The sequence below is a fragment of the Coenobita brevimanus genome, chromosome 59 (assembly GCF_032717465.1).
Source record: "Coenobita brevimanus isolate Jiangsu-jjx chromosome 59, ASM3271746v2, whole genome shotgun sequence".
NCBI classification, from domain to species: domain Eukaryota; kingdom Metazoa; phylum Arthropoda; class Malacostraca; order Decapoda; family Coenobitidae; genus Coenobita; species Coenobita brevimanus.
The window spans coordinates 10,028,253-10,038,075 of NC_137012.1; the positions used below are offsets into that span (position 1 = coordinate 10,028,253).

The 9,823-nt window shown below is 43.5% G+C and overlaps 1 protein-coding gene across 1 annotated transcript; it reads right to left on the reverse strand.

The window, feature by feature from the left end:
- Positions 1-4,772: 4,772 nt before the first annotated feature.
- On the reverse strand, positions 4,773-5,762 carry LOC145402902 (uncharacterized). Its single transcript, XM_080274808.1, has one exon. The coding sequence runs from the start codon at positions 5,760-5,762 to the stop codon at positions 4,773-4,775; it is 990 nt and encodes a 329-aa protein (XP_080130934.1).
- Between the last annotated feature and the right edge of the window lie 4,061 nt (positions 5,763-9,823).

Consider the following 9,823-nt stretch of genomic DNA (forward strand, 5'->3'; position numbering starts at 1 on the left):
TTATAACATCTATGTCGTTGACTTTAGGCTGCTCTCTCGCCCAATTTGATCTTTTCCTGGCTCTTAAAGATATTCTGAACACTGTCCATGCCGTTGCTCTTTGAGAATGACGACATTGATTTTCCATCGATATTGCCAGTTTCCAGGTCTCACAATTGTACGTCATAGATGGGATTATACATTTGTTGTATTCTTTTCGTTTCATAGGTATCTGCAAGCTACTTTTCATGATGTCTCTTTGTTTACTGAAAGCTTTCCATCCAGCTGTAATGCATCTTTTTATTTTGCTATCTTTTGTTAGATTTAGTATTTGCCTTTAGCAAATGTACTTCTCGACTTATGAATTTCTTTGCTTATCCTCATGACACTCTTTGGTGTATTTTGATTAAACATTAGTTTTTCTCAGGTTCATTTTTGGCCCTACTTCGAGACTTTCCGTATTTAGGGACTGCCCAGGCTTTTTTACCTTATAGTAATTAAACATTCATTAAAAAAAAAAAAAGACTTTTAATGAATATCAGTTTTCATGCTAACACGATATTGTTTCAATGTGACGTCAATTCCTGCAATCATAAATAAAAATATATTTTTACATACAACTGCATTACAATAGCATTATAGCTGCAAATAGTTATTGCATGAAAACCAGTAATCAGAGAAAAATGAAACTTTGTCCAGCAATTCTTAGATATTTGCTGAAATTCCAGAATAGTACACTTTTTTAACATTGTTTTACTTCTGATTTATGATCAACTCCTTTTATAGAAATTCTCGCATGCCTAAATGCCAGTGATAATGATGCAGTTATTTAGTCATTCGGTGAGTCAAAAGAAAATGTGATCTGTTGGTGACCAACAGCATTCATTGACAAAGAAATTAAGACCAAGATGGCTAAAATTAGACAGGAAATAATGAAGCAATCATATTTCAAAGGTAAATTACTTACATCTCAGAAAAACACTGCCAAATTTGGAAGAGTGATGATGGAGAACACCATCAGTGACCTCCAGGGTTGTAGATGAGGTCTTTTGCCAATCTCTTGTTCTTCGTCTTTTTCTGGTGTATATAATGCATGAGGGGGCATGGTCCTTTGGCCATCTGTCAAAATCTTCTTGTGATATTTTCTTCTTTTAATAGACACTTTTCTGAATATTACAAGCATCACATGTCTAACTTTGTACATCACAGCCAACAGCAAGGCCAGTATTTGCATCAATAACAGCCCCTGCACATAAAAATGATTTGTGTCTTTGTGTATACCAGGTGTCATCAACATTCACATCTATATCAAGGACTCTCTTCATAGTACTTGAATATAGCGTGGTACACTAATTACTGATTGTCATATTCCCTTTTACCATAGTAACACAAAGACCAAGGTGCAAATACACTCAGAGACGGGAGAAAGGAAACTTGTCGGACCTAACAGCAGATTATAATATGATTAACCCCTAAACCGCGGGCTTGTTTTGCTTTGACTTGCATGTCCCAGGGGCATATTCGCGCTCCGACAGACTCTCTAAAAATATTTGCCAAAAATCAGTTATTAGTCCTAGAATATTAAAATTAAATATGCTTATGGCACATACCTTCAGCTTTCTCCTGGGAGGTTTGTTGAGTCTTCGTCGAGTACCGTAGGACTTGTGGAGACCTCTGAAGCTGGGTAACGAAGTCTCCACTTTACACTTCCTGACAACCCGCAATATGATTACCACAGCCTGATATTATCACTAGAAACACTATTCTATGATTCCCAAATAGTTTGGAATCCATACTCCAAAAAAAAAAAAAAACGCTGTGAAAGCAATGAAAATTACGAGTGCGTATGACCTTCCCACTTGCGATCGTTCGCCGCTGGTGTTCTGTCGTTTATTATTCAAAAAAACACTCACACTTTATATTTCTATCACTATATAACACTTATATATATCTACAGTCTTTATCCATAAGTTTCCTTCAGTAATAGCAGTTTATTGTCACTGTAGGCATTCAATTTCTCTTTCAGTAAAATAAGTAGCATTCACTTTCTCGTCCTGTATACTAGCGTTGAGAGTGTATGTCACTTTCACCTCCACTTTCGTAACTCATAGTATTCATACATACGAGAGTGAAACTTTCACTTTCATTACTCCTAGTATATAAACTCACATTCTTATATTACTACTCATTTACATTTCTATTTACATTCTCTATTTTATTTACATTATTTACATTTCTGTTTTATTTACACTGTGTTAGGCACTGTCACTTGCAGTAACTTATAAAATTATTTTCCACTGTTCACTTATATTTACATTCATTGCTTTCACTTGCTGTTTACACATTATTTACACATTATTTACATTTCCACTTGCACTGTTTTACTCACCAGAAAGATCGTAGTCAATCTCTATCATTTTCATTGACAAATTAGCCAGTTCACGTTCCACAGCAGTCACTTAGCCCTTTACCTCTTTCCACACGAGGTTTAGTAGGGGGTAGTGGTCACAGGGCCCTTTGCATGGGGCTAAAAAGCGGCGGAATTGGACAGGCTCGAATCCGACGTGCTTTCACCTTGAAAGATGACAGTAAACTGAATATAGTGTGGTGGCCTGCCTAGGGGGAGTGCAATGCTGCCAATGTCAGCCTGGTGACAGCTGCTAATATATACACTATGAAATGATTGGCAGGAAATCTAGACAATACATAATAAATTAGGTAGTTCCAGGTGAATGTAAATATCACTTAGGCTTCTCCCATCCCTCCTTATATATTTTTTTATTATGAGAATAGATTATACGTATTTCAAGAGGAAATAAACAACGAAAATTAGCGAACGAGTGCACGTGAGGTGTTGCCAGGTGATAAATAGCCAATTCCAGGTGTATGGCACTATCACTTACCTAATTTCTATTTTGTATATATTATTTCGTATAAGAATAGAGCATAGGGCTTATTTGAATGGATGAAATCAATGGAAAATTCCAGGGAAGATTTACTTAGCGTAGAATACAGTGTGGTGGCCTGCCTAGGGGGAGTGCAATGCTGCCAATGTCAGCCTGGTGACAGCTGCTAATATATATGCTAGGAAATGATTGGCAGGAAATCTAGACAATACATAATAAATTAGGTAGTTCCAGATGAATGTAAATATTACTTAGGCTTCTCCCTTCCTTTCTTATATATATTTTTATTACGAGAATACATTATACGGCATATTTCAAGGGGAAATAAACAGAGAAAATTAGCAAACGAGTGCATGTGAGGTGTTGTCTGGTGATAATTAGCCAGTTCCAGGTGTATGGCACTCTCACTTACCTTATTTCTTTTTTGTACATATTATTTGGTATAAGAATAGGGCATAGGGCTTATTTCAATGGATGAAAGCAGTGGAAAATTCCAGGGAAGATTTACTTAGCATAGCACGGCCGGGCAGACGAGAGGAGAGGGTAATGGAGGGGAGGTAGGAAGGGGAGTCAAGAACGGGGAGAATTGGCTGAATTGTCAACAATGGATGGGAGTACAGATGAGATTAGGAGTGCTGACTAGTGTTGGACTCTGGCAGTACTGATAGATGATACAAACCACCACTTGAAAGCCCGGGCGAATTCAAAATAACACAGAATCATAAAAGTGACGGCCCGCGGTATGATCCTTTGCTCCCATGCATCACGAAAGTGATGCCCCACGGTTAAGGGGTTGAAGAAGTTGTGGTGTATAGGAGGTGGTCAGCTCCTGTAGTGGTGGTGCTTGTGGGATAGTGCTGAAGATGATGGAGCTGATGCTGCTGGGAAGATTGAAGCTGGAGGTGGAGAAACTGGAACTTGTGCTGCTGGGAAGACTGGAGCTAGAGCTGGTGCTGATGAGAAGGCTAGAGCTGGTGCTGCTGAGATGATGTTGGCGCTCACTCTGGTCTGGTTTCTCCAGCATGGCTGTGGAGTCACCTGCTCTGCTCCTGTGAGCAGAAAGGGCACAGCAACCAGGGGTTCCCTGTGTTGTATTTGCCTGGAGTGCACGTACATTGTCTCTGAGCCCACCAAGGTAAGTGGTTGCAGGGGACACTGTTGTAGTGGACACTGGTGGAGGTCACTACTATACTCCCCATCCCTCCTGGGTGCTGTCGGAAGAGGGCTTCCTCCAATGCACAGCCACTACAGACTGTGCATCCGCCAGCAGCATCCGTGGCAGGAACGGGAGAAGAAACCTGTCGAAGAAGAATAGAGGTGTGAGTGTCTCCATGGTCATCATTACCTGGTCAGGCAGACAGTGGAACCCATAATGTGTGCGTGATGCTGGTGGTGGTGATGGTGGTGGTGTGCTGGGTGTTGGAGGCTCATGTTGGGGTCATGGGGCAGTATCTGGTGCTTCATCCGGAGGCATGGTCACTGGCTTCAGGCATTCGATGCTCACAGTGTCCTGTTTTCTGTTACGGCTGACTATTATGAACTTCGATGAATGGGAGATGGCTTGGAATGGGCCATCTTAGGGGTGCTGGAGAGGGTTATGTGGGCGTCCTATCTGACGATAACGTATTCAGCATTTGCAAGGGCTGGTGGTATGGTCTTTTGGCTGTTTGAGGGTTGACAGGGAGCCACGGCTTTGAATGAGGTCACTGTGCACTGTAGTGCCTGCAATAGGTCGTGGTGACTGAGAAGAGGACTTGAGTCCAGTGAGAGGTCACTAGGAAGCCAGAGGGGTTCATCAAGGTTGAGTACGCTGGACTGTAGTTGAGGTCTTCTCTGGGTGAAGCACAGATGCCGAGGAGCACCATGGGAAGTACGTCCATCCAATGGTTAGGGTGGGGCTATGCCTTGATGGTTTGCTTCAGCTGGCAGGAAAGCTTTCAACCATGCCATTAGACTCAGAATGGTAGGCTGTGGTAAGGAGTCGGGAAGTGCCGAGATATCGCAGTAACTCTCTCCAGAAGTGTGATTCAAATTGCACATGCCAGTCAGTGATGATTGTAGTCTGGGCACCAAAGCGAGAAACCCACCCAGACAAAAAGCCAGGGTAGTGGTCTCTGCGGTAGTGTCTGGCATATGGATGGCTTCAGCCCATCTAGTGAACCAGTCAGTGCAAGTACAGAGGTAGGTGTAACACCGGGAAGATGGAATGGGTCCCACAACTTCCAGGTGGATTGTCCTGAAGCATCCTTCAGGGATGGGGAGCATCTCGACAAGGGAGCAGGTGTACTTGGATGAATGACAGGCAAGACACAAAGTAGTCCAAGCAAGAGTGTCTGCCTTGATGCCAGGCCAGACACGCTGCATGAGGAGACACAGGGAGGTCCATACTCCCGGATGACTTAAGCTCTGTATACAGTTGAACATGGCCCGACAAAGAGTGCATGGGACAAAAGATCTGCACCATTCACAGGAAACATTGCACCAGATCTTGAGGTTTGTCCCAGGATTGGGGAGCTCCTGAAGATCAAGGTCTGAGGGTGAATTCCTATATTTGGCAAGGTCTTCGTCATCCTGCTGGGCTGCAAAGAGAAGCTTGAAGTCTGGGAACACCTGAGGCATGATGACTGAGATGTGGGAGAGGGCATTGTCAATTTCACTGTTTGCCCTTGATGTGCAAGATGTCACTGGTGAATTCAGAGATGTAGGCCATGTGTTGGAAGACTTTGGGTGTCTGTGCCTCCATGCTTGTAGCAAAGGCACGGACAAGAAGCTTATGGCCTGGCAGCTGGTGAACTGGCAGCCCTCAGGGATTTGCTGGAAATTCTTAATGGTGAGGTATATGGCCAGTAGCTCATGATCTAAGGTGCTGTACTTCATTTGGGAGGACTGGAGAGTTGTGAAAAGAAATCAATAGGCATGAGCTCACCGCTGATCTCTTGTTGTAAGACTGCACCAACAGCAGTGGCCGAGGCATCTGAGGTGAGTGTGGTGGTGGTGCTCAGCGCAGGGTGAGTCAGTAGAGTGAAGCGCAAGATGCGTTCCTTAACGGTGGTAAATACAGCCTGGGCTTCCTGGGTCCATGTGAGTGGCTGGTGGGATGACATTAAAAGCTCCTTGAGGAGGCTGTGAGAGATGCAAGAAGGTCAGCTGTTTGTGTGATAAAACGGTGGTAATAGTTGATGATGCCAAGGAGTTCCTGACACTTCTGCACAGTATCAGGGTGAGGGTACTGTTGAATGGCTTCGATCTTCTGTGGGAGAGGTCAGATGCCGTTTGGGGAGACTCTGAGGCCGAGGAAGTCAAGTGATGCAGCACCAAAGATACACTTGACCGGATGAATCTTGAGTCCAAAATCCTGGAGGTGTTGAAGAAGCTACAGGTGACAGTGATGGTCAGCAATGGATGGGGAGGCAACCAGTATCTCTTCGATATATGCTGTGATGGAATTGAGGTCGCGGAGAATACGGTCCATGAATTGTTGGAAGGTCTGAGCAGCAATGCCTAGCCCAAAACTGATGGAAGTATATTCAAAGAGTCCAAAAGGAGTGGTGGTGGCAGTTTTCTGGATGTCATCAAATGCCACTGGACTCTGGTGGAAGGCATGCACAAGTTCGATTTTGGAGAGTATCCTGTTGTAGAGTTCTCAATGGAAAGCATGGATGTGTGGGATGGGGTAGATGTCAGGTTTTGTTATATGGTTGAAGGCTCTGTAGTCACCGGAAGCTCCCCACTCACTAGGGGGCAGATTTTGGAACCATGTGGAGTGGAGAGGCCCAAGAGCTCTTGGAGGGGAGGGTGATGTCTTGGTCCAGGAGGGAGCTGAATTCTGCCTTGGCTGCATTGAGATGTTTTGGAAGAAGGAGGCAAGGTTGGGTGAAAATTGAGGGTCCTCATGTTTCGAGCCCAGCAGAGGTGTGGGCTGGTGATGTGCATGGTGAGAACAGTTCAGACATATCCTGCCGGAGATAGGAGAAGTTGTTAGGCTGTGAACAGCAGGAAATAACATTGGTCCATGTGGCAGGCTTGCCAACCACTTCTATCTTGCGGGATTATGAGTGAGGCAGTTATTGGATGGCTCAATGGTGAATTTGTGGTAGGTTAGGAAGTCATAGCCAATGATCAGTTGAGGAACATCAGCAACAATGAGGGGCCAAGTCAGAGTGTGTGGCAGACCAAGGTTGACACAGAGGGTCAGCACACCATATAAGAAGCGATAGCAATGGACAATCCGTTAGCTGAGAAGAGGTCTTAGGCAGGCTGCTGGCAGTTGTGTTGAGGAGGTGGAGGAAAGATGCTGAAGGCCATTTCTGTGTCCAGGAGGTAACATATTCTTGAACTGCGGTCAGTGATGTGCCGGAGGGTGACACGCCACAGAGGAACTGATAGCCATGGCAGTGGTGTCTGTGTGATGGGGTGAAAGAAAGGGGGTGGCAGCATCTACCATCCCTTGCCGCTAGTGTTTTCCTGAAAAGCACAGGGAGCAACACAGTTGTGGGAGCAAGGGCTGTAATGGGTATGGAACCAGCAAACATTGTGCCGTTGAATGGTGGTAGGGTGGTGTGTGGAGTTGTTTTGTTGAGTGGTAGATGGCCAAATTTTTGGAGCACCTTGAGGTGGTTGGCCATGGATGAGCAGATGTTTCAAGGTATCAGTGCATTGGCAGAGGGCCTGGAGTCCACTCTCAATGCTGTTGGCTTGAAAAGGCAAGTGGCTAGGATGTGGTCACTTCCGATATTTACTTTGTTGATAACTGTGACATTTGCGATCGTGTTATTCTTTTTTGCTATAATGAAGTCGATTTCATTCTTTGTTTCTCCATTTGGGCTTCTCCAGGTCCACTTTCTCCCTGTTCTTTTGTGAAAGAATGTGTTCATTATTCTCATGTTAAACATTTCTGCAAAGTTTACCAGCATTTCTCCTCTTTCGTTCCTTTCTCCCACTCCAAATTTTCCCATACATGCTTCTCCATTTTTTGACTTTCCAACTTTTGCATTGAAGTCTTCCATGAATATAGTATATGTTGTCTTTTCCTCTTCCATAATCTGGGAGATGTCATCAAAGAATGTTTCAGTTTCTTCATCTGAGCTCTGAGAAGTTGGTGCATATACTTGTATTAATTTCAGGGTATATATTATGCACAGTCTGATTACAACCACTGCTGCTCTGTCAGATACACTGCTGAATTTAATCATGTAGTCTGCAAGATTTCTGTTAATTAGAAATCCTACACCACTAACTCTTTCATTTTCCTTTCCTCTGTAGTAAAATAGGTGGACAGTGTCATCGAGCTGAATTTCTTTTTCTTCGTTTCTGTGTGTCTCACTGAAACCTACAATATCCCAACTAATTTTCCAGTTCAGATATTAAGTTATCAAGTTTGTGATCTTCAGCGAGGCTTCTTACATCGTATGCATAGATCTTCATGGATTTAAGAGTGTTTAATATCCCAGTCTCTAACTTGTCAACACAGTGCCTACTCACTTTTGGTGGTACACTGCCTGTAAGCACAGGAGGCAGTGCGGTTGGACCTTTAGTAGACAATGATCCAACAGGAACGCCCGTCAAATACTTTGCATTAGATCTCATGTTTGGTTGGGAGGATTGTGCCAAATAATCTCACCTCCCTGCCACATAGTTTCTGGTGAGTTTTAATTTTTTTGCCACCTTATTCATTAGATTCGGTGGAGCCCTATATATCTATACGGGGTCCAATGGTCCGCGCCGTCTAAGACGGTACGTTGTATATCTACAAGCTCTTCCCCTATCCACCTAGGGATGCGCCAGGTAGCTGTGGGATCCTGCCCCTGGACTGTTTATATATATATATACATATATATATATATATATATATATATATATATATATATATATATATATATATATATATATATATATATATATATATATATATATATATATATATATATATATATATATATATATATATATATATATATACCTAGGCTGCTTCCCCCAAGGAAAGGGAGGTAGCCGAGACAGGACGACACACTCCTCATTTACTCATCCATTCAAACACATTCATTCGCATCTTAGCCCCAAAGGGGAGAACGGACAGATCCTCACCGCACCACACCGCACAAGGGTCAACTGTGCAACGCAATCAGTGACATCCGCAGCAGGGCCCGACAGCAGAACTGGTTTACCCCTGCCACATCACAACAGACCCATCCTCTTACCCGCACCTGACCTGACTAGCTGATCAGACCAAATGTGGGAGAATATCCCCTCAGGGCTGCGTCATCACTTATTCATTCACAATTTCTCTCCATTTATTTCTGTCACGCACAGCCACTCTTCCTTGCTCAACAGACATCCCTCTCGCATCCAAAGCTCTCTTCACACTGTCCATCCATCCTATTCGTGGTCTTCCTCTCAGCCTTACACCTCTCACATCAGATCTAGTTATCTTTTTCACCAATCGCTTATTTTCCATTCTCTCCATATGCCCAAACCATCGCAACACCCTCTGCTCAACTCTACCAGCCATCTCCCGAACAACTCCAGTTCTCCTTCGCACTTCATCATTTTGCATCCGATCCATACGTGTCACTCCACACATACTCCTCAGACACCTCATCTCCATTACATTCAAACTTTTCCTCTCTGCTACACCGATATTCCATGTTTCAGCCCCATATAACGCAGTCGGTACCACAACACCCTCATACAGCCTTCTCTTTACATCCATTCTAAGCGAACGACATTTAAACACTTTTTTCATTCCTCCCAGCACCTTTCCTACTTCATTTATTCTAAACTTCACTTCTGCATCTATTCTTCCATCCACAGCAACATGTGACCCTAGATATTTAAAACAATCTACCTCCTCAAGCAACTCACCATTCAAAACTATATTCATCCCCATACCATCTATCAACTTCGTACACTTCATCAGTTTACTCATATTCTCATTTACT